We start from the raw sequence: 27732 nt of genomic DNA, 5'->3' as shown, positions 1-27732 counted from the left end.
ATATTCACAAGTAAAATAAAAAAATCTTGAATTTGATATAAATAATATAAGAGAGCAAGAATATGATAATGGATTTAATATAAAAGGTAAACAAAATGTGTAAAATAATTATTAAATATAAATTCTAAAATATTTTATACACGATTGTCACAATCTTAATTTATTTTTCTGTGATATAACTAATTTATGTGACACAATACATTTACACATTATTTTATTCTTCTACAAAAAGATATAAAAAATCATTTTATTCTTAATTTAGTTCATTCTAATGTGCTCCAATTTCTTCTCCAATTCCGTTTATTCTATTTTATACGGCTGCCTGCTTCCGTTCTCCAATTATTCCTTTTTTTTTATTATTATTATTCCCTTGACTCCTAATCCTCCTTTGATTTGATTTATAATATCATCTTTCAAGCCTAATTCTTCAAATTAAGCCCTACCAATGACAAAGATAACCATTTGGTAACGGCGCTGCAAGGATTAGGATGTTTCCCCATCAGCATCGGCAGCAACTTGTGCAAGGAGCCAACAAGATTTTTGGACAAGACATATTTTGAATGTTTATTATATGGATACACAAATAGATAAATGAACGACCTGTTGCCATCCCCAAGCACTGGATCATTTTCTCCCTCTCTCGAGCCTTGCTTCGTCTGCTTGCTGCACCCAAAGATTGGTAAAGTTCTTGCCTGAAAAAGAAAACAAATGGTACACACATGACACTGCTCTTACCCTTTACCCCACCCCCCCAAAAATTCAGGTCCATGGCACCATCAAAGCACATGAAGCAGGCAAAAACAAAATCATGGAAAAGCAAAGAAATGGATCGCTAGACTATTAGTTACCTTCTGAGAGAACAAGAGAGAGTGCGAGCAAGTGAACACATTTGTTAGCCCTTGCTGAGATAGCTGCCCTTGTTGCTCCCCTGACAAGCCATGCTCATCCTGTACTTCATCTTGGTCTGTAAACCAAGCATATCACCGTAAATCCTTAGTGACCAGAAACGAATTTCCTTCCATCACCAATAAGTAACAACCCACAAAAGAAAATTGTGAAAAATGGTTCACTCAATGCTTTCAATACTCAACACAAAAGGGGAAAGAAATTAACATGGAAAGCTACAAGATACGCACCTGGTACTTCTATGGAGTCCTCCAATAATTTTTGGGTCCAATCCAATCTAGCAAAGTGATCAGTTCTTGAGGACCTTCGGCAGGAGTAGCCGATACGAGTGCCGAGGAAATTTGCTCCATTAATAGACATTTCAGAAACCATTGGAATATGCCCATAAATACAGGCATCTAGATGAGAGTGATCGAAGCAAGCTTTATGGATGTCCTCCTGGTCTTGCTCACACACATGGTTTATGCCACACTCCTCCAACTTGAAAACCAACGTCCACCTCTACTTGAACAGTCACTATCACCTGCGTCCAAATAATTCCCAAGCTTCCAGTGGCTTAACCATATCACCTCTTCTCCAGCTTTTGGAATGGCAAAGCCACATGGACCATATATCCACTTGAGATCCTTGCTCTTATTGCAAACTTTTAGCAAACAATGGAGGAGGCCACCAAATCTCCTCTTTATTGGAAAGTGCATAGACACAGCAGAAGTTCAAGCCTTGGAACCTGCAATTAGGAAGTGAGCACACAGTAAAAGATACTGTGGACCCTGCACTTTTATTGCTAAACCAGTCTGGAACCTCGCCTCCAGGAAAAAATGTGCTGAATATGCCTACTTCATGCAGCCCCTGCGCCATGAAATTCAATTAGGAAAAGATGTTCTTGCAGAATTTTGAGAGAGAGAGAGAGAGAGAGAGAGAACCTGAATAGAATTTTGAGCAAATGCCTTTAAGTTTCCAATGGATTCATAAACCTCAGCCAAGTTCACACAATCTTTAAGAATTAGTGTCTCAAGATTGGGGACTAGTGAGAAATCAGGAGTTTTGGCAAGGAAATGAGAGTGACTGAGATTAAGGATCTTCAATGAACTAAAACACTGCAAAACAAAAAAAGAAAAAAGAAAAAAAAAAAAAAAAGAAAGATAGAAAGAAAGAACTTCATTAATAACCCAGCAAGTATGGATATGAAATGAATTCAGTACCATAAGAACACTGCACACCTTTCTTCCATCCCAAACATTTTTTAACCTGCTGTAACGCATGTCAAGAGCCACCACGTTATCCAATCGGAAGTCATTGTGTATAGATTCAAAAGGGAAGCCATGCCAACACAACCACCTTAATGTTTTAGGAAATTTTTCAAAGCTGCCGCTGAGTTGTACAAAATTGAGCTGGAGAAGTCTTAGCTTGCACATCCTTGCAAATGCATTGGTTTCAAAAACTACTTCGCTAGAATTTCCTTCAGCAACCCCTGCATCGATCAAACAACATTGAGTTTTCCATGAACACTTCAATGAACGCTTTTCATTAATACGAGTAATTTTCCTGCGAAATTCATTACCCTTCAACAAGTGCATGTCCAGAATGAGGCCTTCTATTTCCTCAGCACCCTGATAACAAAGGGCCAAAACAGGAGTAAAATAGAAAGAAAGTGTTGTTGATTAAATAGAATGTCTTCCGATAAGAACAAAATGCACGCACAAGGACAAGGAATCACAAGCTATTTCTACTTGGTCAGAACAAGGAACGGAAACCCAATTATTCAGGTTGGTATTTCCAGCCTATTAAAATGAAGCCATAATGTCAGTCTACAGCAAAGAAACACAATTTTTGGTGCATAAATTTGAACAATTTTTTCTTTCCCATAACTTCATTCTAGAAATAAACGCACAGTATTCATATGGCCTCAGAGTCTCAGACTTTTCTCCACCATGGACAGTAAAAATATTACCGTCGGACCATGTCGGCAATCTTTAAAACATCATAGGCCTCAATAGAATACTGATCTTCCAAAAAAAAAAATCCAAGGGAAAAAGTAGGAAGTGGGGACGATCTTCCAACAAAAGTCACGTGGGGATGATATTTCCAATTAAATGCAGGATGCAAAAACAACAATAATCGCAAGCCTTAACCCCACATGGAGGAAAGTGGCTATATGAAATCTAAAGCTCATCAAGACACCAACATGAAGAAGCATAGTCCTTGGAGAACATCACTATTGAAATTCTAAAGTCTTGAATTGCTTTCCAGAGTTCAAGCTTGATGTTTTCTCCTACTTCAATCCCCTCCTCATCCCTGAAAGTGCGAAATCCTGCATCCAGCAGAGCTATGTAAAGGTGATCAGTGAAAGTCTTGCGGGTCTCTTTGCCTCTAAAGCTCAAGAACACATCATAAGCACACTGAGAAGTGGAAGAGGAACAAAGATGGAAACGGCCTAGACTGACCCTTTCTCTATTCTCCACTGAACTACTGACACTGCCTCTACCTGATACGTTGTCCCTCCTCGTAGATCTCCCTATTTCCAGAGTCAACACAGAAAGCTACTTTTTCCATCTCCCTACAATCCCTCACTGATCTCCCTATTTCAACCGGACAATGCTATATGAGGAGGGACAACGTATCCATATTTAAGAGGTTGATCGATGAAATTCAAACAGCCCATGCCTTCATGATTGCCTTTGAATCAACAGCATTGAATTCATATTTGAGATGTCCAATCAGTAATCCGTATTACTGGTTGCAATCGGGAGATCAAAGGCAATCAGTAATGCCAACGTAACCAATGGACAACGTATCCATATTTCAACCGGACAATGCTAATTGGACAACTCAGATCAAAATTACACATCTACCCCCAAGGTGCAATTACATCTACTGCCCATGCCTTCTTTCTCATTCTATCTATCATTTATACAAAACATAATTTTTTTGTATTTTGTATTATCTTATGTATAAATAATTATATATATTTCTATGTTATTATTTATTTATATTACTAAAATTAAAAGGTTAAAAATTATATATAAAATTATACAAAATCATAATACCATATTTTATAAGTCAAAAATTATATATAAAATCATAATATTCCTTCTAATATTATTTAGAAGGAAAGTGTTGAATCTGTAGCCTAATTAAAGGGTTAATTTGGTAATCAAGTTGAAATGATTAGGTTGGTTCTAAATGTGTTTTTAAACAAAAAGGTCTAAGCAATCAAGTTGAAGTAGCTAAGTACACTAATGGTTTGATTGCTAAATTAAAATGGTTGGTCAATCAAACATTGACACGACTAAAGGTACGTATAATTTTTTTATTAAATAAAAGAGTTTGCTAAATTAAAATGGTTGGTCAATCAAACATTGACACGACCAAAGGTATGAAATGATTAGGTTGGTTCTAAATAAAAAGGTCTAAACATTGACACGATTAAAGGTAGGTATAATTTTTTTTATCAAAATTTTGTATAATAATCAATTTTATCATCGATTTATGAAGAGATTATTCAAGTAAGCAACATTATAAGGATCTTGAAATTTGGTCCAAAATTCAAAGATCAAAATGATGGTCAACGAGTAAAATGTAATCATTTTGATTTTTGAATTTTGAACCAAATATTATTTTTCATATTACAATTGCTAAAAATACAAAGAAACAAAATTACAATTGCAATTACAATATTACAGTTTATCTAAACAACTAACTGAAAGAGGATTATCTTTTAATTAGAATTCAGAAACAACTATATAATTCTTCAATCAGAAACAACTAGTGTAAAATGAAGATCATGGACATCAAGTATAGAGCCCTAAAATGAAGTTCATGGATATCATATCAAAGCATTCCTGGCAGCATTAGTAATCTTATGAGGATGTAATTTACAAGCATTACTTCTCATGGTAACTGTCAGCCAGACTACAATAACAATAATAATAATAATTAAAAAAAATCAACCAAAAACAAAAACAAACAATGAAAGAAAGAAATGCCTTCGAAAGCTACAGCTGCAGACAAACAGCCCATTGGCATTACTGATTGCCTTTGATTTATCTCATGAGAAAACCAGTAACTGCCAGGAGCTTTAACTGCCAAGGAACCCAACTCATTAAAACCTCAAACTATTCATAACTTACTGAATCAATGTTTCCAACTGCTACAATCCAAACTTGGATAATGCCCCTACCTCGACTTTTTTCTCACAATAATTCATATCCATATTTAAGAGGTTCAATCGATTTGTTTCCATTTCCATATGCCTGCATTCAGGCCAAGCAACTCCTGAGAAAATCAGCACGAGCCTCTGGAATCAATTGAAACAGTGTGTCACACTTCTGACCTTCTTACACATTTGGCACTCCCCGGTAGCCTGCAGAATGATTTTGCATCTTCAGTTTGGTTTGTGCTGTTTGACAATGCTACACTTCTTCCGTCTGCATGAAGCACTCCCAAAGATTTCATCTTGCCAGAGGCTAGGATGCAACTCGTCAAGCCTGAGCAATATCACAGAATGAGTTCTTTAAGCGGTTTAAAAGAACAAATGGATTTGAAAATGTGCAAGATTTTTGCAACTAGGAAACAAGTCATTTCTAGTTTCAATACTGATTTCTATCAGGGAGATGCAAGACATCCTGGGGCTGAGATGCTGACATTAACCAGAAAGATGATTCAGAAAAGGTAGAAATAGTTATCTATCAATATTTATACTGATCCAGAAAATATATATTAAAAGAAAAGAAGATGAAAGAAATAATTGAATCACACCTGGGTTCCCCCCCAAAGTTGTCCAAGATGCCATTGAACATATGCAGAACAAGAAGACCCCCAAGAGGAAAACCGTTGCCAGGAATCCAGCCAATGCAACCTTCTTAAGTTCTCAACTCAGGAAAGTTTTGTGGCATCTAAAGAACAGCATGTGGAAAGATTTTTAATGCCATGCCCATCAGACCCCCTTTGCATGCATTTGAAAGAGCTGTTCTACACCCATCTGAAGTCTGGAAGTGATTGTAGCTTGTCACAGCAATGTAATTCAAGTACCAGGAGTCGATAAGATTTTTAATGCTGCCTGTAGACTAACATAGAACCCACATGTTGATTCAATTCTTGCAATAAGGATAGGCTATACCAACATCCTAGGGCTAGTGAGATGCATATTTAGTAACCAGTGGACAGAAGAAGCCAACAAGAAGAGATGGATTTGGGGCCTCTTGTCTTTAATTCCTAAGACTAGACTTATCATTCAAGGATTTGAACTACTCAGAGATTGAGTGCAACTAATTTATTCCATCTGCATGAAGCACTTTCAGAGATTCCATTTTGTGCATATCAGGGCTCAGCCTCTTTAGCTGCAAGCAACCACTCAGAATGAGTTTTTTGAGGGATTTGAGCTGAAACACTTTCTTTGGAAGCTTCCTCAGATTTTCACAGCCTTTTAAATTTAAGAAAACAAGTCTATCTAATTCCCCAATTGATTCGTGAACCTCAACCAAATTTCTGCAATATTCAAGAATCAGCCTCTCAAGGTTAGGGATCTGTGAGAAGTCAGGGGAGTTGGTAAGGCCACAACAATAACTGAGATCCAGGATTTTCAATGATCCGAGCAACTGTCATAATAAGACACGAAATTAGTCTATATGGGAAGTCATATTTATATTAGAAACTGGTAAAAGGGAGATGGATTAAAAAACAAAAGAATCATGCCTTGGGTCTCTTCGAAAATTGTTCTAAGCTGCTATAACGCATGTCAAGAGCAACAAGGCACTCCAAAGGAAAATCATTAGGTATAAATTTTAGCGGGAATCCACGCCAATGCAGCCATCTTAACTTGGGGAAATTTTCAAAATTTCCAGTGAGTCTAACATTATTGAGTTCTAGTAGCTTCAAATTGTGCATCTGTAGAAATGCATCAGTTCTTAAATCTGTTTGGATTTCTGAAAGTGATTCAGTCGAGGCAGGAAGAATAGGAAGCCAAGATAATAAGCCCTGACAATGCCGCTTCAATGAATTGCCTACACCAAGACGTGTCCATTTGGTAGGAAAACCTTCAAACTGGGGTGTTTTTGTATTGTTTGCACTCTTATCCATCTTTTCCTCTAAGTTGAGGATAAGACCTTTAATCATTTCTGTTCCCTGATAAGGAATAAAAAGGATAAACAGTAACCAAAATGCCACCAAAAACAGGAAAGAAAAGAAAAATGACCAGAGAGGCATAGTTCTTACAGCTTTTTCCCTCAACACATTAAATGCATCCCCATGATCCCACAGTCTGCTGCGCTTTCCAGGTTCCTTTGGTGATTCAAGGCGAATAATTTCCCTACCCATGTCTCTATGCATTCGGTGCATCATTAACTCGTTATCTTTGTTAATTTTTATGAGACCTTGGCCAATAAGATTTTGCATAGCAACTTTTAAGGACAAATCATATTCCTCCAGTATCTTAACCGTGTAATCTTTGTCTCTTCCAACAAAGAAACAAGCAATATCAAGGAATAAATTCTTCTCATGGTCATCTAAAGCATCATAGCTTGCTTTAAGAACATTATGAATTTTCTCAGGAAAGTGTGTTCTTAATTTTGCCAGTTCACTTCCCCATATGTCAACACTTTCACCGGACAGAGAGGAGCCCAGGACTTCCAGAGCTAATGGAAGACCACCACAATGATGTATCACCCTTTTAGACAGCTCCATGTAACCTTCAATAGGTTCACTTTGTTGAAAGGCGTGCCAGCTGAAGAGACAAAGCGCCTCATCATCACTCAATTCCTTAACTGTGTACATGGCCCACATTTCCTCAGCCTTTAGCAATTGCTCATGTCTGGTAGTTATTATAATCTTAGTTCCTGGATAAAACCAATCTCGCATTCCAAAGAATGAGTTTACTTGGTCCAACTGATCCACGTCATCAAGGATAACAAGAACTCTTTTATGGCAGATAGCATCTTTAATCTGAGTGATTCCCTGATCAACACTGTACACTCTTTCATTCTTCCACTTTAATATATCTGAAACTAGTTGTCTCTGCAGACCAACCAAACCATTATGCTGTTTTGCAGTTTCTCTAATATTTGCAAGAAAACTGCTACCTTCAAATCTAAAGAAATTTTGGTTATAAACAGTTTTTGCAATGGTTGTCTTCCCTATTCCACCCATCCCATTGATCACCATTATGCCAACGTCATCCAATCCATCTTGTAACCATGCATTAATGTCTTTAATGCGAGATTCTAGTCCAGTTGGGTAAAGGGTGACATTTAACAACCTGAGATCCCATTTACTCAGAACCTCCTGAACAATTATTTGAACAAACTTTGACTCATGCCTGTACATTGTGGTGAAAATAGAAGCTATATCAAAATTAATCATGCCATTAATTGAGAAGGGAAGAAATCATTTTAATGAAAACTGCAGACAAACTCGACAAAAATATATAATGATTGATTTCAGCATTACAATACAGTGATCTCCAAATTGCTAAGGGCCCATTTGATTACATTTTTATTTTCAGTTTTTTGTTTTCATTTTCAGAATTTGTAAACAAAAACAGAAAACTCTTCTTGATTACTAATTTTTGTTTTCAAAACTTTTTCAAAATTTTGAACACTAAAAAAGCATGTGTTGACTTTCAATTTTTTTGTTTTCACTTTATGTTCAGCCCGTTTATCTACTCATGTACCTACCAACATTGTTGCTAGTATCACCTTCAAGTAATGGACCAGTCCAAATATATATATATGCATATTCGTACATGTATACTTACATACACGCACACACACATAGAAATATATGTCTATGTATGCATATATGTATTTAAATGTGTGTAAACATACGTACATATATTTTTGTATATTTAGGTAAATATGTATAAATGTATGTATATGTATATGTATATGTATATGTATGTGTATGTGTATGTGTATGCATATCTATCTATATATGTATATGTTGGACCGAGCGGAAGACTCAACAAGTCAGAATCTCAAACATATTCGGTAGAACAAGAATCATAACAGAAACCATTAGCAATCAACACATAAACCCTAAACAGAAATAAAAGGGCTGAAAAGCAAAACGAGGACACAAGAAATTTACCGTGGTTCACCCGAAACGGGCTACGTCCACGTTGAGCTCAGTAAGGAAGAGCTCACTGCACTATATCGAGTAGGGTTACAAGAATACGAATAAGTAGACTGTACATCAATGGTTCTTCTAACAAAACAGCCTCACAATCACCAAATACAGATTAGAAGCAAACCTAAGAACCAGAGATTACAACGAGAAGAGTAATCTATACAGAGATAAACAGAGCTTACTCAAAACGAAAAAACCCTATCCCGATAATCCCCTTCTTTCTCTTTTCTTTCTTTCGACCTTTCTGTGTATTCACCATCCCGAGGCACTGTACCATTTATATGAGATTCGAGCGGCTGGGATTGAGGTTGATAAAGGCAGCATCGATGGTCCTTAGATAATCGTAGAACACGATTAACAGCAAAGGCAGAGAGGACAATCGAGAGAGGTATCGGGCAGAGCAAGGACAATCAAGGGGCGTCGGGTATCAGACGGCGTCTTTAGGTTGCAAGCTGGCCATCCATCAGCCGTCCACGTGGACTGCTGAGGTTGCCTAAAATGCCCTCCAAAAGACGACAGCGTTTTGATGCTTCACCCACAACAATCTCCACCTTGAAGCATCAAGGGAAGAGAGAACCCAAATACTCAGAACATAGTGCAGCATGCTTCCATTCCTTACCATCATCGCTCTGATCAGTTGAAGGATCATCCGACATCAATGTGCAGCAAATTCAAGCAAAGCTTAAACTTGGCTGCAGTCAAAATCTTGGTTCTCACATCAGCTGGATTTTTCTCAGTGGATACCTTTTTAATCATTACAGTGCCATTTGCTATGAGTTCCCGGACAAAATGAAATTTTACCTCAATGTGCTTGGACCTCTCGTGATAGACCGGATTTTTACTGAGATGGATAGCACTTTGACTGTCCGAGAACACCACCACCTTACTTTGAAGTAAGTTGATTTCCTTCAGGAGGCCTTGAAGCCATGTGGCTTCCTTAAAGGCGTCAGTGATTGCCACATACTCTGCTTCAGTGGAAGACAATGCAACCAAGGGCTGCAATTGTGACTTCCAACTGATGCAGTTACCTCCTATTGTGAAGAAGTAAGCTGTAGTGGATTTTCTGGAGTCTTTATCACCTGCGAAATCTGAGTCTACATACCCCACCAGATCAAGATTATCATATCTTCTTTTATAACACAAACCAATATCAACCGAACCATTTATATATCTAAACAGATATTTCAAGGCGTCCCAATGAGGTTTCCCAGGGTTTGACATGTATCTACTTAATAAGGAAATTGAATAAGCAAGGTCAGGCCTGATACTAATCATAGAATACATAATGGTTCCTATGGCATTGGCATAGGGTATATTTTCCATATTGTGGTGGGACACTGAGCTTTAGAGAGTAAAAAATGACCAGCTAAGGGAACTGAAACAGATTTACAATTATTCATTCCAAATCTTTTCACAGCTTTTAACAAATAATCTTGTTGCTGAATTTTTAAACTGAAGTTGCTTCTATTCCTTTCTATTTTCATTCCTAGTATTTTCTTAGCATGCCCTAAGTCTTTCATGTCAAATTTCATATTTAACATAGACTTTAATTCACTGATTTTTGACTTGGATTTGCTAATTAACAATATGTCATCTACATATAGAAGTAAATAAATAGGAATTTCAGAAATGGTGAAATAGAAGCAATTATCATATTGGCTTCTAACAAAGCCAATTTCAGACACAAATTGGTCAAATTTCTTATACCACTGTCTAGGTGACTGCTTTAGACCATACAAAGATTTCTTCAATAAACAGACATGCTGAGGTTTAGTGGGGTCAGTGTACCCCATTGGCTGGACCATATAGATCTGTTCTTCCAAGTCACCATGCAGGAAGGCAGTTTTGACATCTAGTTGTTCGAGTTCTAAGTCAAATTGAACAGTAACAGCTAGCATTAAACGAATAGTTTTGAACTTGACAACTGGAGAGAATATTTCATTATAATCTATTCCCTCTCTCTGGGTAAAACCCTTTGCAACTAACCTTGCCTTGTACTTAATTGATTCAGAGGGTGACATACCCTCTTTTAGTTTGTACAGCCACTTACATTGTATTAATTTTTGATCCTTTGATCTGGGAACAAGTTCCCAAGTCCTATTTGCAGCAAGGGATGACATTTCTTCATCCATAGCTTGCTGCCATTTAACACTGTCTTGAGAGTTGACAGCCTCCTCAAAAGTAGAAGGCTCACTATCCCTCAACTCGTACCCAGCAACCAGGGCACAGTAAACTAAATCTGAATATGCATATCTTGAGAGTGGTCTTACTGCCCTTCTGCTCCTATCCCTAGCTAATTGATAGTCACTTAGATTCTGTTGAGGAACACTAGTTTGTTCCTCCTCAACCTCAGGGTTTTCTGATTGTTCCTCTTGATCAGAATTTAGATCAGAGGTATGGTCAGTGGGAGAAGGCTCATTTCCCAAATCTGGTTCACCTGTGGTTGGAATACCAGATGTGTTATTTCCCACAGCTGGTTGCTCCACCTGAATCTGAGTATTTCCTATAATAGTATGATCATCTAGATTTCTGTTATCAACAGACATTTCTATGTTTGTTATCTTACAAGGGAATTTAGACTCGTTGAATATGACATCTCTACTAATAATTATCCTAACTCCACCTGAATGCCTATCCCACAATCTATATCCCTTAGTGCCTTCTTGATATCCTACAAACACACATTTTTTGGATCTGGGTTCTAACTTTCCTTCAGATTGGTGAGCATATGCCTCACATCCAAAAACTTTTAAGTATTCAAAGTTTACTCTCTTACCAGACCATAGTTCTTCAGGGCATTTGAATTTTAGGACTGTTGAAGGGCTCCTATTAATTAAATAAGATGCAGTCGACAGGGCTTCAGCCCAAAAAGTTTTAGGCATTCCTGAGGTAAAGAGAAGGCACCTAACCTTTTCAAGTAAGGTCCTATTCATTCTTTCAGCCACCCCATTTTGTTGGGGTGTATTTCTGACAGTCTTATGCCTAAGTATACCTTGTGAATTACAGTATGCATCAAATTCTCTATTGCAAAATTCCAAACCATTGTCAGTTCTTAACACCTTAATTCTTTTATCAGTTTGGTTTTCCACTAAAGTTTTCCATGTTTTGAATTTTTCTAGTGTCTGATCCTTGGTCTTTAGAAGAAAAACCCAAACCTTTCTTGTGTAATCATCTACAATGGAAAGAAAGTACCTGTTACCACCATGAGAGGGAACCTGGGATGGACCCCACAAATCAGCATGCAGGTATTCTAGGCATACCTTCGCCAGGTGAGTCCCTTGATGGAAACTCAACCTGTGTTGCTTGCCCATAATACATGGTTCACAGAAATCCAAAGATTCAGCAGACACTGATCCAAGGTAACCTTGGTTTTTCAGTGCCTGCAGGCCTTTCAGGCTCATGTGACCAAGTCTCAAGTGCCACATATCTGTCTCATCAGATTTTATAATGCAAGCAGAATGTATATTAACAGAGGGATGATAGCAACCATTTAAAATATACAAACCATGTTTCTTAGAGCCGGACATGATTAGATTATCATCTTTAAGAACATGCATAAATCCATTTTCTGCTTTATATTGGAAACCTAACTCATCCAGTGTGCCTAATGAAATTAAGTTTCTTTTCAAGTCTGGTACATACCTCACATCAGTTAGGATTCTCACTTTGTTATCATGCAGTTTTAAAGGTATATTACCGATTCCTTGTATACTACATGATTCATTATTTCCCATATAGACTGTACCAGTTTCCCTTTGATTAAAGTTTTGAAACCATTCCCTATTAGGGCACATGTGAAAAGAGCATCCGGAATCCATTACCCATTCATTTTCAATAGATGAGCTAGAGACAGTAAGGACTTCAGCTAGACAGTTTGAACTACCTGCGTTTACATTAATGTTACCCCCTTGTTTCTGTTTTCTAATAAAGTCATAGCAATACTTTTTAATGTGTCCCTCTTTACCACAGTGGTAGCATTTCCATTTTGATTGTTTCTGTTTTCCCTTCTTATCCTTTTTCTTTCCTTTAAACCCTATACCACTAGATTGATCACTATTTCCTATGTAGTTCTTTTTATCATTTTTAGCCTTTACAAACAAATTGTTGCCAGACTTCTTTGTTGTGTTTAGTTCAAGCTCTCTTGCTTTAACACCAGAGATTACAAGATCTAAGCTAGGAACTATTCCAGTATAACGTAATGCATGTTTAACAACATCATATTCATCAGGCAAAGAGTTTAATAAAATCATGGCTTCACTAGTGTCTCCTAGTGCTTGGTCAGTACCTCTTAACAATAGAGCTAATCTAGTAAATTCATCTATATTTTCATCCATTGATTTAGAAGTATCCATTTTAAAGTTAAACAACATGCCTTTTAAATATACAATATTAGGAGCAGTCATCACAGAAAACAAAGAATCAAGTTTATTCCAGAGATCTATAGGGTTAGATATACCATCTACCTTCCTTATAACACTGTCACCGAGGTGAAGAAAAGTGAGGTTGTATGCTTCCTCCCTGATCTCCATAGTGCGAGCAATCTGGTCTATAGACCATTTCCGATCATCTGGTTCCAGTGCAATAAGCACTTTGTGATGAGAGAGCAGAACCCTCATCTTCTTTTTCCAACTACCGAAGTCTCCTTTCCATCAAATATTCCGATTTCAAATCGGGTGGATGACATCTTCGCTTTGCACGAAGGTAACCTAGACCTCTAATTTAAGATTCTCTCAGCACACACCCACTGACCGAGAATCGAAGAAACCCTAGAGTCTCGGTTTACTCTACAGAACGAAAGTCACAGACACCCAAACACAGAAACCCTCAAACTCGAATTCTGATTCAACCTTAGAGCACGATTTATGAAACCGAGCTCTGATACCACTGTTGGACCGAGCGGAAGACTCAACAAGTCAGAATCTCAAACATATTCGGTAGAACAAGAATCATAACAGAAACCATTAGCAATCAACACATAAACCCTAAACAGAAATAAATGGGCTGAAAAGCAAAACGAGGACACAAGAAATTTACCGTGGTTCACCCGAAATGGGCTACGTCCACGTTGAGCTCAGTAAGGAAGAGCTCACTGCACTATATCGAGTAGGGTTACAAGAATACGAATAAGTAGACTGTACATCAATGGTTCTTCTAACAAAACAGCCTCACAATCACCAAATACAAATTAGAAGCAAACCTAAGAACCAGAGATTACAACGAGAAGAGTAATCTATACAGAGATAAACAGAGCTTACTCAAAACGAAAAAACCCTATCCCGATAATCCCCTTCTTTCTCTTTTCTTTCTTTCGATCTTTCTGTGTATTCACCATCCCGAGGCACTGTACCATTTATATGAGATTCGAGCGGCTGGGATTGAGGTTGATAAAGGCAGCATCGATGGTCCTTAGATAATCGTAGAACACGATTAACAGCAAAGGCAGAGAGGACAATCGAGAGAGGTATCGGGCAGAGCAAGGACAATCAAGGGGCATCGGGTATCAGACGGCGTCTTTAGGTTGCAAGCTGGCCATCCATCAGCCGTCCACGTGGACTGCTGAGGTTGCCTAAAATGCCCTCCAAAAGACGACAGCGTTTTGATGCTTCACCCACAACAGTATACTATATTTAGGGATGTGTAATATATGTTTATATAGACATAGATACATGTATACACACATATACATATACTGATATACATCTTTGTATTCATACACATACATAAAGATCTATTTGTATTAGTTTATGCTAAAAGACGTTAACACAGTCAGGTAACTTGTTGCATAATCTGTTCGTATTGAATACTGTTATTCGTTGATGGCTATAAAATAATATAAAAAATCTATTAAAGTGTACATATACATGCGATGATGTGAAAAATCGACCACTAATATATTTGTTGAGAACATGATGGTTGACTTAGACCACGGACTACTTTGATACATATGCCACTCTTCCAATCGCTTGGCAACACTAGGGGTAGGGGGAAAATAAAAAATTAAAAGAAAAAAGCAAAAATCAAAAGCAACTGTCACTGCTAGGCCGTGACAATGGTTGCTTTCCTAATTTGGTGAGAATCAGGAAGTTCCAACAATGAAGAAGCAAAGTAGAACAGAGAGTGAGAAAGGGAGAGAAAAGAAAGAGTTAGGGAGAGACGAGAGAAGGTTGAGAGAGAGATTCAGAATTCCTTGATGATATTTGTTAATCCTCTCTAAGAGTGCCTTGAAGAGTACATACAATCTTGTCAAGGGCGCTGCCACAGCAGCAGATCATACCCTTATGGTTACAACAACCTTCTTTGTCCTATTCTAGCCCTTACACGTGTGCTCTCCCTAGGCTAACCATTCTGGTAACAGAATTACAGCAGTAAAGGAATTACAGTGGTAAATGAGATAAGAAATTATAAAAGTTACAGAAAGGAAAAAAAATCAAAATGCAGTAACTCCAGTCGAGGAATGTGACAGCAACAAAACTAAAAATAAACATAATATTGTTAAACAATACATTTCTTTTTTAGATAAAAAATAAAAACTGAACACAAAAAACTAAAAATATAAAAACTGAAAATTGAAAACAAAAGACTGAAAGCTCTATCAAACAGGCCCTACATTTGTAGGATGCATCTCTGACCGCCTTTATCATATACTCAATGCAGATTTTAGACACATGAAACCAAAAAAAAAAAAAAGAAAGTGGGGGGAAGGAAAGGAGAGAGTTTCACCTCAGATTATTTAACACGATTACAACTGCAACTTGCACAATCAATTTCATGATAAGAGTTTCTCAGGGGCTGAAGGACAGTTTTCAATTTTTCTGGTTTTAGTTTTAGTTTTAGTTTTTTATTTTGTGTTGAGTTTCAATTTTCAACTACAAAATAAAAACAACATATTGTTTGATAAATTCATTTCCTTTTCAAGGTTTTGAAAAAAAAACTAAATATAGTTCAATTTATATTTGCAAGATGTCTTCATAAAATAAATGACTTGTTTTTCCCTTCCTTTCTGTTTTTTCTGTTCCTTCCTCCTCTTTTCACCACTGCCAGTAAACCCAGGCAGGGGTTTAGGTATTGTGGCTAACCAAGAAAAGTTTTGGGTTCTTTGTGAACCCAATTTTGTAGAAAAGGAAAACAAAGAAGAAAAAAAGGAAGAAGAGGTCAAGCTTCTTGGAGGAAAAGCAAAGGGATGGAGAAGGAAGATAAAGAAGAAATGGAAAAAGAAAGGAAGGAAATGAAAGCTATGCTTTCGGTGTGGAAGGGAGAATAAAAGTGAAAACAGAATAGCACAAAAAATGTGGAAACACCATTGTGTTGCTATAATTTTCTAGAAGATTTCATAAACTTCCTACTTTTTTTGAAAACAAAACAAGCAACCAAATGCTATTTCCCACTTTCATTCTTAAATTTCTGGGAAAGAAAATTGAAAATTGAAAATGGCAGTACAACCAAACATGCCTTTATTGTTCATATAAGTGCATGTAGATCAATTAGTTCCAACTGTCTTTCCTTATTGTGGAACAACTAGGATAGATTATTTTGGTTTCAGAATATCATACTTACCTAATGATTCTTATCAATTTGATAAGTAACGGGTAGTTACTTGCCTGTAGTGCAAATGAAATCACAACTATTATCAACAAGTGGAAAAGCATAATTTATCAGACTTTCATTTTTTTTTTTTTTTATAGGTACCGCACCCACAATTTTCTCCTCATTCATTTTGCATACTCAATTAACAAAATTGCTGCAGATATTCCCCCAAACTTATTCTCTATGAAATTAAAATGTTCATACCTTTAACCTTAAGGGCAGCTTATGCAACACCAATAGTAAATACTTTAAATTTAGAATCACTCAACTTATATGTTAAATCCAATACAAAATTTAATGTCACAAGGCATGCCCTTAGGTATTTTCAGTAGTAAAGCAGTTTTACCAAATTCCACCTTATGGAGCTTTTGTGTGCCCACGAGAGAGAGAGAGAGAGAGAGAGAGAAGGGAGGGGGGGGGGGGGGGGGAGTAGAATATTTTTATGTTTTGCACCCATAGGCAGATCCTAAATTTGCTGAACATATCTAGCAATCCATGCTGCCATAGACTAGGATTTGTGGAAGGAAAAAAGGGAAAGAAAATAAATATTCTCAAATACATGTAAAAGTGCACATTCCAAAGTATTTACTATTATCAAAGTATTTACCTTAAGCTAATCTGCAATGGTGCAATCAGGTATAGATATGAAGAACCTTGGTCTTATAATTCAAGCCTGGTTTTAAATAAGGAAGGCTACTCTAACAATGCAATGATAGGTAGCCCTAACGCACAGACATGCTATTTAAGTCCCATTTCCGTCAGCCACCTACTGTTTTCTTGGTTTGGAAAGCAAATGTTGCCAGTTAAATATTGTATACACACACACACACACAGAGTTCTATATAAGCATTTCAAAGCAAGATACCATGGTGAACTACCTGTCAGATTGATATTCCAGGACCGGACCTCCAAGCTTAGCCACTTCTCGAAGTGCTGCTCTCCAACCCTCCACCTTCTTCATCAGTTCCTCCCTTTTTCTTTCATCAGTTTCAGCCTTGACTCGACGTTCATGTTCGTCAAATGATTCAGTGAGATTCCCGGTTTGTTCTCTCACATCAGATGGATTGACATTATAGAAGACTGGTAAAATCAAATGGTTGGAGGTCATTTTACATCGCACAATCATTGCAAGTTCATCGAGGCACCACCCCGAAGAAGCATAGTCCCTTGACAGGACAATTACAGAGCCCATTGACTGTTGAATTGCTGTCTCTAAGACAATCTTAATATTCGCACCTCTCTCAATTTCATCATCATCCCTAAAAGTGCGAAAACCAGCATTGACCAAAGCTGTGTAGAGATAGTCTGTGAAGTTTTTCCGGGTATCTTCACCTCTGAAACTCAGGAATACATGGAACTCATACCGAGAAACTGAAGTTGGGGCCTCAGCAGCCATTTAACAGACGTTTGAGAGATAAATCAAGGCAGATTACAAATACCTAAACCTGAAAGGGTTTCCAGTTGCCGGATAATCAGCGCAAGAGCCCCAGCCTCCTAAAGAATGGGTTTGAATTAATTGATGATGGAGACTCTGTGGATTCCTAACACAACCAATGTATGAAGCTAACCAACTACCAGCCCTAATTCAACATGGGTTCATAGACAAACAGTGGAAGCAATTCAAGACGTATGAACATAAACGTAGGTAACGAGCCTTCAAAAGAATGGGTTTGAAGTAATTGATGCTGAAGCCTCTACGGATTCCCGGTAGAACCATAATATGAAGTTAATCAATTATCGCCCCTCATTCAATATGGGTTTATGTACAAACAGAGGAAGCAATTCATGAAATATGAACAAAAAAAGTTTGGGAATGAGCTCTAAACGAATGGGTTTGAAGTAATTGATAATGGAGGCGCTATGGATTCCCAATACAACCAATATATGAAGCTAACCAACTATGAGCCCTAATTCCACATGGGTTCATTGACAAATAGAGCAAGACACATGAACAGAACGACCATTCGATTTATATTTTATTGATAGGATTAAATTCCTAAGAAGAAGGGAAGATGGGTTCAGAGAGATAGAATTGGAGAAACACAGGGAATGTACACAGAAAGAAATCCTTATGGCAATTGGAAGATGCTACCTGGAACTGCAGATGGACAGAGCCTTCTCAATTTGGAGAGCATCACATCACCAACTTTTTATGATTTTGCATTGATTGCTAAACAGAGGAGAGGAGAGAGCGAAATGGATGAAAAGGAAGCTTGAAGGCTTCCAAGAAGCTGCATGCGAGGTCAAGTCAACCCGTGGACAGACCAATCGCCTTTAGCCGACGATTGCTTGGGTGCCCGGTTGGAAACAATCGCCGGCGATAGCTTCCGGTCAATAATAAATTTTTATTTTAATTTAATTTAAATTTAATAGTTTATTTTAAATAAAAAAAAATATCTTGATCTCATTTTTACATAATTTTGTTATATAAACAAGGCAAAAAGATAGAAAATATTACAATAAAAATTGACTAACCAAAACTTTTTATATAAATTATTGTTTACACTTGAAAGTAATTTTAACGTCAAAATAAATAAACTTTTGAATTATATTTTTTATAAAACTTATAATTTCACTAATCAATATATTTGGATCATAGTAATGATTATCAAATACTAAAAATTAAGTATTAACTTCATTTTCTGTGATTTGATAATATTTTGATTACACGATTTATTAATTATTAAGGATGACGGCTTATAATTTTGTTAAAAGGATCTCTAGTTAAAGTTTTATTTAGGATGGAGAGATGGCTTGGTGGATCACTTTTACTAGGATTTCACGATTGATGTTATTGTAAAATCAGTGCTCTAAATCCCTTGACGACTTGTTGATGTCGTTTTACGTTTGATTTTTTCTCTTTTTATTTAGCAAAAAAAAAATATTATCTAATCAATAATTATTATTTTTTTATTTATTTGAATTTTGCAGGGTATGGTTGAGCTCTTAGTAAATTTTTTATTTATTAAAAGCTTATATAATTCTATTTTTGTTTTCAAATTCAAGTGCTTTATGTGACGCATCAGTGTATATCAATAATATAATTATATTGCTCATAAATTATTAATTTTATATTTCACTTAACATAATTATTATAATTTGGGATTACCAATTTTGCGCAATTCTCCGTCGTTCGTGAATAATTATTATAATTTTTAATTATCTTAGTGATGTTATTGCTCAAATTTTGAAAATCATATTCACATCAGCCTAAAAATTTTCCATAATATGGTCCTATTCACTCTATTTAGCCTTATCTCATGCCAGGGTATTTTAGTGATAGACTTTATAAAAACTAAGATTGCGTTCTCTTTGTTATTTTCAAGTCATTTTTAGTTTTTAATTTTTTAAAATAATAAAAACGCGTTCTCTTTACTATTTTTAAAAATGTATTTTTGAAAATAAAAAAAAATTATAAAGAAAACTCAAAACAACAAAAAATTGTTTTGAGTGTTTTCATTCAAAACAAATTCTAAACTCAAAACACATTTATTTATGTATTTATTCATATTTTACTATTGTAATGGGAAAAATGTTACAAAATTCATTAATTTTAAAATCTATATATTTTTTTAATAATATATTAACATTAAATATTTCTAATTTACTGAATAATCAAATTTTTTTGTATAAAATATTATTAAAAATTTATTTTCAAAATTTCAAAAAGAACGTGTTTTCTAATTTTCTGTTTTCAGAAATAGTTTTTCAAAATGACAAAAAGAACGTGTTTTCAATTTTTTAAAAATAGACAATTAAAATAAAAAATTGAAAATGAATTCAAAACTAAAAATTGAAAATTAAAGAGAATGCAACCTAAACAATCTTATTTTAGTCAAATACCTAGCGACAAACTCTTATGTTTCTTTTATAACGATATTTTTAAACAAATTCTTAGATAACAAGCTTAATTTTTTTTTATTGATGATATCAACAATGATAATAGTGACAATAATAATACTAGTGAAGATATCGATCATAATCTTGATATGGAACTGGAGCTACTAACTATGATAAATGCACTAATTATGAATATAATGTCAGAAATAGATCGATTTTGTATCACTCTTCAATTCGAATTAACAAAAGCAATATCTCCTTGCATAATATGGATTTCAAATATTAATCTTGTACCTATATCCCATTTTTATACTTATTTTCACTTTAAATGGAGTTTATTAGATTTATTGGCAACACGCTCACATCCATGGATAAGTTATTCAACGACATTTCCAAATGATGAAATTTATTACTATTTAATTACTTAATTATGTATTTTTGAGCATTTGTAAAAAAGCTTGACAAATAGTCATAATATCAATTTTTATTAAATATTGTTAAATAGACACAAACACCTATCAGAATTTGTGGTGTTTATAAACACAAATATTCCAAAAATCTTAGAAGTTTCCAACATTTAAAGAAAACCTTAGATTTGGTTCTCTTAACCTCATGTTTGTAAAATATGTAAACATATTGTGGAGAAAGATCACATAAACCTCAAGAAAAGTAAATTATACTATTAGTTTATGAATTTTATACTTTATAACAAATTAATCGCTATACTCTAATTACTGTTATTGCAACCACTAAATGTTCATTTTGTAAAAAATTAATTTCTCTCTTAATTTTTATTAGTAAAAATTGACTTAATATATATTAATATAATCTCCAAAGTCACCTAATTGTCGGATTTAGATTAATTTTAACATTAAGTGATTGTAGTGACAAAAATTAAAGTATAATGACTAATTTATTACAAGGTATAAACTTTAGGGACTACTAGAGTAATTAACCTTAAAAATAAACACTAAGAAATATTGTTCCAAATTTTTTTAACAACCTATAAAAGATATCATACAAATCATGAATCCAAACATCTAGATTCTTCTAAAACCATCTAATTTCCCAACAATTAACATCCAAACACATTCTTATATATTGAATAGAACCAAGTAAAAATCGAGATTTGTCTTTGAACACAAAAGAGTAGTCGAAGTTTTGTCTTTGAATATAAGAGAGTAATCACTCGAAGGTGTGGACACTTTGTAAAAAAAAAAAAAATCAACCATCCAAAATGAACATTATGCACCATTTAATGTGTCTGTTATTCAAAATATACCATCAAAGCAAAACATCCTTAAAATCATCCCACATAGACATTGTCTGAAACATGTCATCACCAAAGTTAAAAATCTTTAACAAATACGATTCAAAACTATACATTTTTTTTCCATTAAGAAGGTAAGCCCATGGATTAGGGATTCGCGGTTGAGCACAATCTTGACCCAAACCGACATCTCACTTTTTGGATTAGGCATTGTAACATCTCGCATCGAGCGATAGAAAGGACCGGAATAACTTATTCTAATGGGCTTACACGAACTTCCCAGGAGGTCATACATCATTGAGCTTCCACAGCTCAAGCATGCTTAACCCAAGAGTTCTTTGCCAACATTTAACTCAAAAGGTATCCAACTGGTATTGTTTCATTTCTTACACTATCCTCAATATATACTAATTTCTCTGGGCCAGATTAAGCGTACTTGAGCTAAGGTAGCTCAAGGATGGGTGAGCCCTTGAAAAGTTTGCGTAGGCCCATCAGAATAAGTTGTTCTGGTCTTTCCTATCGCTCGATGCGGGATATTACAGATGGTATCAAAGTCGACCCCCAAGCCTTTGAGCGCGGTGGTGGAGCAGACCTCAGCGAGGACGCTGAGTCCCCAATGAGGGGTGCGTGTAGGCACCTTAGGAAAATCTCACATCGGCCATACAAAAGGGGGAGATCTAGGACTAGTTGTAAGGTCACATAACGAGGACGTCATGTGCTTAAGGGGGAGAGAATGTAATACCCCAAGACCCTAGATACCTTTTGGGCTGAATAAGGGGATGTCATGTGCTTAAGGAAGGAAACAACACCAGCTGGATACCTTTTGGGCTGAATGCAGGCAAAGAACTCCCGAATTAAGCTTGCTTGAGCTAGGAAAACTCAAGGATAGGTGACCCCCTAAGAAGTTCGCCTAGACTCATCAGGGTAAGTTATTCCGATCCTTCCTATCGCTCGATGCGAGATGTTATACGCATTGTGATTGAAACATCTGAATAAGAATCAACAAGACACATATAACCGTGAGACATCTGATAAAACTTAACCAAACCCTTCTTAGCATCAATGTGGCATGATTCACCCCTTCATCTTTTAAACCCAAATAACCATGGTAGGGGACCATGCTAGATCCAATGAGGGGGACAATTGGGGGTTAGGAGGATTTGAACACAAAACCTCCCCTCATCAAGGGCACATCCAACCACTAGACCACCACCTAGATGGTTCAAAACTATACATTTTGGTCAAAGGAGAAATCCACCCATCATTGCTTTCTTTTTCTCTTCAATCGTGCCTGAAATAAAAAACACCCTATTAATATAACCAAAAAAAAAAAAAGCAAGTTGTAAAGGTTAATATAAAAAACATAAACCTAGGACATGCTAAAAGAGCTTAGGAAGAGCTCATTTTCTCTTTGCTCTAAGTGTATTTTTTTAATAGAGTAGTTCTATCTTTTCTTCATTTCACAAATGAGGCTAATAGTTTCTTCTCAAAAGGAGAAGCTATCATATTAATTCTACCATATAGTTGGACTACCAATAACACCTCATCTAGGTTGCAACTTCCTTGTTAAAAGAACTCAAATAATAAAATTAAAGAGCCAATTGCTATCTTCTAGCTTGAAACTTGTTAATTTAATCTACCATATATTCTTAGCACACTGGAGAGAGAATGGTAATGAAGAATAGATTTGAGTAGCTCTTTTGACATCGAGAGTAAACAATATGATCAACTGTAAACATATATAGACATAAACATACATAATAAGAGATAACATGTAGCAGTAATTAAAGCATACAACATCCTTAACCAAAAAGATTAACAGAAGAGCAAGACTTGGGGCTAACATGACCATGGCTTTGACCTCCCATCTCTCTTGGTAGATCATGCAACTGTAACTCTAATTTAAATAAAAGGTAAAGGCTTTCTAACCTAACAACCGACTACAAGTGAAATTATAATGATTATGAATAATTAAACCTACACTACTAATGAGAAAAACAAAATTAATTATCACCTCCTCGTCTGAATCGTTAAAAAATGAAATGGAGTGCAAATTTATTCCCACCATTTCAATCGCTTTTACCATGATTTTCATAAGTATTTTATCAGCCTTGTCATCCTTAGAAGAAGCGGGGGTCTCCATGCCTTCCTACGACCATAATACTTATTAGAAGCAATTTCTAGTCCTTGATCCTTAAGAAGTCAACATCTTTTTGGCCTAGTACTTGTGTGAAGATGGTATCACCATTTAAGTTTTGTGTTAATTATTGAAAGAGGCCAAATAAATTAGAGGATGTATCCAAGATATGGAATAATAGATATGGACATGATAAGAAATTTTGTCATTAGTGGTGACACAAAATTGTCACATATAATTAGAATTTCATCACAAAACTGTATTAGTGACGATTTTATGGCGTCACAGCCATCGTCACGTTAGGTCCGTAGGAAAAAGTAATTAGTGACGTTTTTTATATTTCGTCACAAATGCATAGAGGAAAGGTGATGAAATTTTTGTCGTCACCGAAGGCATATCCTTTAGTGATGCGTAATTTTGCCACGAAAACCAACAAAATTGCATCATTTTAGAGTTCAAATCATCACATAACTGTTGTGGAAGGGTTTCTTATAGTGACAAAATTCCTATCGTAACAAAATACTATGACAACAGTGACGTTAATATGGTTACTATAGTATTTTTATATTTCGTCACTATTAGATCAAATCATCATTGAATAGTTTGATCAAAGTTTGATTTGGTAACACAAACTAAAACGTCACAAAATATTGTGTAATTAGTGACACAAAATATCATGTAATTAGTAAAACTTTATATATATATAAATAATTCAAATGCTAAATAATAATAAATTAATCTTATTTTTAAATAAGATACATTTATTACATATTATTTTTAACATTCAAATAATTTTATTAGTTAAATAAATAATTCAAATCATAATATATTTATCATTAACCAATAAAATTATCTAAATTTTAATAATAAGATATAATAAATGCATACAATCTAACAAAAAATACATTTAATAATAAGAAATTTTAAGTGTCAATCAACTTAAATTTTTTTTTCTAAAATAAAATTATATTATTGTTAATACGTCATTGTTTATTCATCTCACTTGTTTCTGTCTTAGATAAAAGACAAGAACTTCAATATGAATACAAATAAATTTAAAAGATATTAAGATTGCATAATATTATAAATAATATAAATGCTATTTAGAATAAATTTTAATATTTTGTTTAAAATTTAGTATTAATATTCAAAAAATTATTAATAATTATTTATTAACAAGTTATTAATTACTCATTATCTGACGAATAACCATGCATGACATATTTTTTCGTCACCCAATATAATACGTAATAGTGATAATTAATGTTTTGTTAACTTGTACACACAACACAAAAATTATCAATAATTAGAGGCGGGGCCAAGTGAGGCCCAGTGGGGGCAGTTGCGCCCCCACTGAGCTAGACAAAAAAAAAATTATTTTTTATAAAGGCCCAAGAGAGCCAGCAGCCCAAGCCCACTTCACTTGTGACCCCATTAGGGCTCCACTCTAGCCTCCCACGGTCCCACCACTTCCACTATCCTAGCTTCATTTCTATTCTTCTCATTATAGTGTCTCTATCTCTATCTCTCTCTCTCTCTTTTCCAAGTGCGTAAAACACATATTTGTTGAAATCTAGCCGTTCGATCTTAGATTCGATTACATTTTCACCGTAAAAGTAACCCCAATATACAAGAAGGTAAGATTTTTAGTTTCATCAGTTCTATTTTCAGTATAGATTCATGAAATGCGGATTATTTTTTCGTTTTGATCAAAAATTAAAAACCAGATCTACAGCAATCCAACTGTTAGATCTAGCCCATTTTTGGATATATTAACCCCCTTGGCTTTGCATTTCAAACGGTAGCATTTGATCATGGAAATCGCTGGTTGACGGTGGTCGTCAGCTGCTGCCAGTGGCGACGGATACGGATGGTATTAGATATATAGATAATAAACTTCCACAGTTCCACTGCTAGAAACATCAGTGATGATAGATTAATAACTAATCTTTCAATAATCCTATAATTTCATTTTTTTTTTAATTTTATGTTCTTTTCATTAATTGTTATTTTTTTACTCTTTGGAGCTTAAACAAAAAGAGATCATGTTATCATATTACTTACTTATGAAATGTGCTAACAATGACAATTTTGGGTTGTGGAAGAACCAACGGTGGGGGCTGGAGCTTGATTATAAAAATTGTGAGAATGAAAGCTATGAATAGGATGCATTCCAGTTGATAACAACCTCACATCTAGTCTTCTACTCTAAGGTATATGCATTTTACACATTTCTTTACAAGAATAAAATGTTGTTCATATAATCCATTATCCCCTATTCTTATATATTGTTGTTTCTCTATTATTTTTATAAGATGAAAAAATAATGATAATTTGGACGATTTAGAAAAGCTTGACATAGATTCTATGGACATATTATTAATCATTGGTTATTTATGAAATTATTGTTTATTTTTTAGGAAGATATGGAAAGATATTTTAAAAGAAAGTCTCTCTTTTCAATTGAAGAAAATAGTGGGGTAAAGAAAATAAGTGTTGGGGTAGATGATAATCATGATATTCAAGAAAATGATTATACACATAAAGCAAGTATTGAAGAAAATTCTGAAGCAAAGAAAGCAAGTGTGGATGAGGAAAATCATACTAAAGAAAATGAACAAGTTAACAAATGAAGTATTGAGCAAATTGATATTGCACAACTTCCTACAAATCCTGGGCTAAGAACTCCAATAATGGATTACAATGTTAATCTTAGAGATCAAATTAGAAGAGTCTACTTGCAAAGAGGTTCGTGTCAGCCTCGAAATCATGCATTTTCATGAAAAAAATTAAGACGATTCATTACGGCTTGGTTCAATGAATTTAGTGATTGGTTGGAATATAGTATAAGCAAAGATGCCGCATTTTTCTTATATTGTTATCTTTTTAAAACAAATAATGGGGAACAAAGAGGTGGTGATTCTTTTGTGAAAGAAAGGTTCAGTAATTTTAAAAAGAAAGATAAACTTCAAGTTTATGTTGGAGATGCCAATAGTGCACACAATCAAGCTCGAAGTAACTATGAAGTCTTAATGAATCAAGAGCAAAATATTGAGACAGTTTTTTTTAAGCAGTCAGAACAAATACAGTGTGATTATCGAATTCGTTTGAATGCATCAATTGATTGTGTTCGACTTCTTCTACGATAAGGACTTGCCTTTCGTGGTCATGACGAGTCTGAAGATTCAAATAATCAAGGTAACTTTCTTGAACTATTGCAATATCTAGCCAATCATAATAAGGAGATTAAGGCTATTTGAAAAATGCTCCTAAAAATCTCGAGTTAACATCACCTGATATTCAGAAGGATATTGTACAAGCTGCTGCTATTGAAACAATTGATCTTATCATAAAAGATGTTGGTGATGCATTCTTTTCAATTCTAATTGATGAATCTCGGGATATCTCAATAAAGGAACATATATCTACTGTTTTGCGTTATGTGAATAAAACGGGACATGTAGTTGAACGGTTTATTGGGATTGAACATGTTTCCAGTACTACTGCCCTATCACTTAAGGCTGCTATAGATAAATTATTTTCTAGATATGGGTTAAGTATATCTAGATTGCGGGGGCAAGGTTATGATGGGGCTAGCAACATGCAAGGTCAGTTTAATGGTCTCAAAGCACTTATTTTGAAAGAGAACCCATGTGCTTTCTATGTTCATTGTTTTTCTCACCAACTTCAATTGGCACTTGTAGCTATAGCAAAGAAACATGTGCAAGTTACTTCGCTCTTTAATTTGGTTTCTAGAGTGGTGAATATTGTTGGAGCATCATCAAAGCGTTGTGATCTTTTGCGAGAGAAACAAGAAGCTGTAATTTTTGAAGCACTCCATAATGGTGAGATTTCAAGTGGCCGGGGTCTTAAT

At 35.1% G+C, this 27732-nt stretch overlaps 2 protein-coding genes across 5 annotated transcripts; both read right to left on the bottom strand.

Annotated features, from left to right (window-relative positions):
• Positions 1 to 253: 253 nt before the first annotated feature.
• Positions 254 to 3661, bottom strand: LOC127810394 (disease resistance protein RPV1-like). 4 transcript variants are annotated; one of them, XM_052349857.1, is made up of 8 exons: positions 3351 to 3661; positions 3092 to 3217; positions 2468 to 2516; positions 2127 to 2377; positions 1830 to 2003; positions 1137 to 1755; positions 849 to 964; positions 258 to 692 (listed from the first exon to the last, which is right to left on the bottom strand). In XM_052349857.1, the coding sequence occupies exons 2-6, from the start codon at positions 3101 to 3103 to the stop codon at positions 1540 to 1542; spliced, it is 702 nt and encodes a 233-aa protein (XP_052205817.1). In that variant the 5' UTR covers positions 3104 to 3217; positions 3351 to 3661; the 3' UTR covers positions 258 to 692; positions 849 to 964; positions 1137 to 1539. The 4 variants fall into 4 exon arrangements, with proteins under 4 accessions (XP_052205818.1, XP_052205817.1, XP_052205819.1 ...); XM_052349858.1 differs by having other exon boundaries at positions 254 to 692; positions 849 to 1015; positions 3092 to 3661; XM_052349859.1 differs by having other exon boundaries at positions 2608 to 3661.
• Positions 3662 to 4677: 1016 nt separating this feature from the next.
• Positions 4678 to 18877, bottom strand: LOC127810393 (disease resistance protein RPV1-like). Its single transcript, XM_052349854.1, has 5 exons — positions 17490 to 18877; positions 7120 to 8218; positions 6601 to 7029; positions 5665 to 6503; positions 4678 to 5393 (listed from the first exon to the last, which is right to left on the bottom strand). Exons 1-4 carry the CDS (start codon positions 18005 to 18007, stop codon positions 6174 to 6176), a joined length of 2376 nt encoding a protein of 791 aa, XP_052205814.1. The 5' UTR covers positions 18008 to 18877; the 3' UTR covers positions 4678 to 5393; positions 5665 to 6173.
• Positions 18878 to 27732: the final 8855 nt, after the last annotated feature.

Source organism: Diospyros lotus, chromosome 9 (genome assembly GCF_014633365.1).
Source record: "Diospyros lotus cultivar Yz01 chromosome 9, ASM1463336v1, whole genome shotgun sequence".
NCBI classification, from domain to species: Eukaryota; Viridiplantae; Streptophyta; class Magnoliopsida; order Ericales; family Ebenaceae; genus Diospyros; species Diospyros lotus.
Note: the sequence above shows the minus strand (reverse complement) of the source record. Positions and strands in the feature narration are given on the sequence as shown.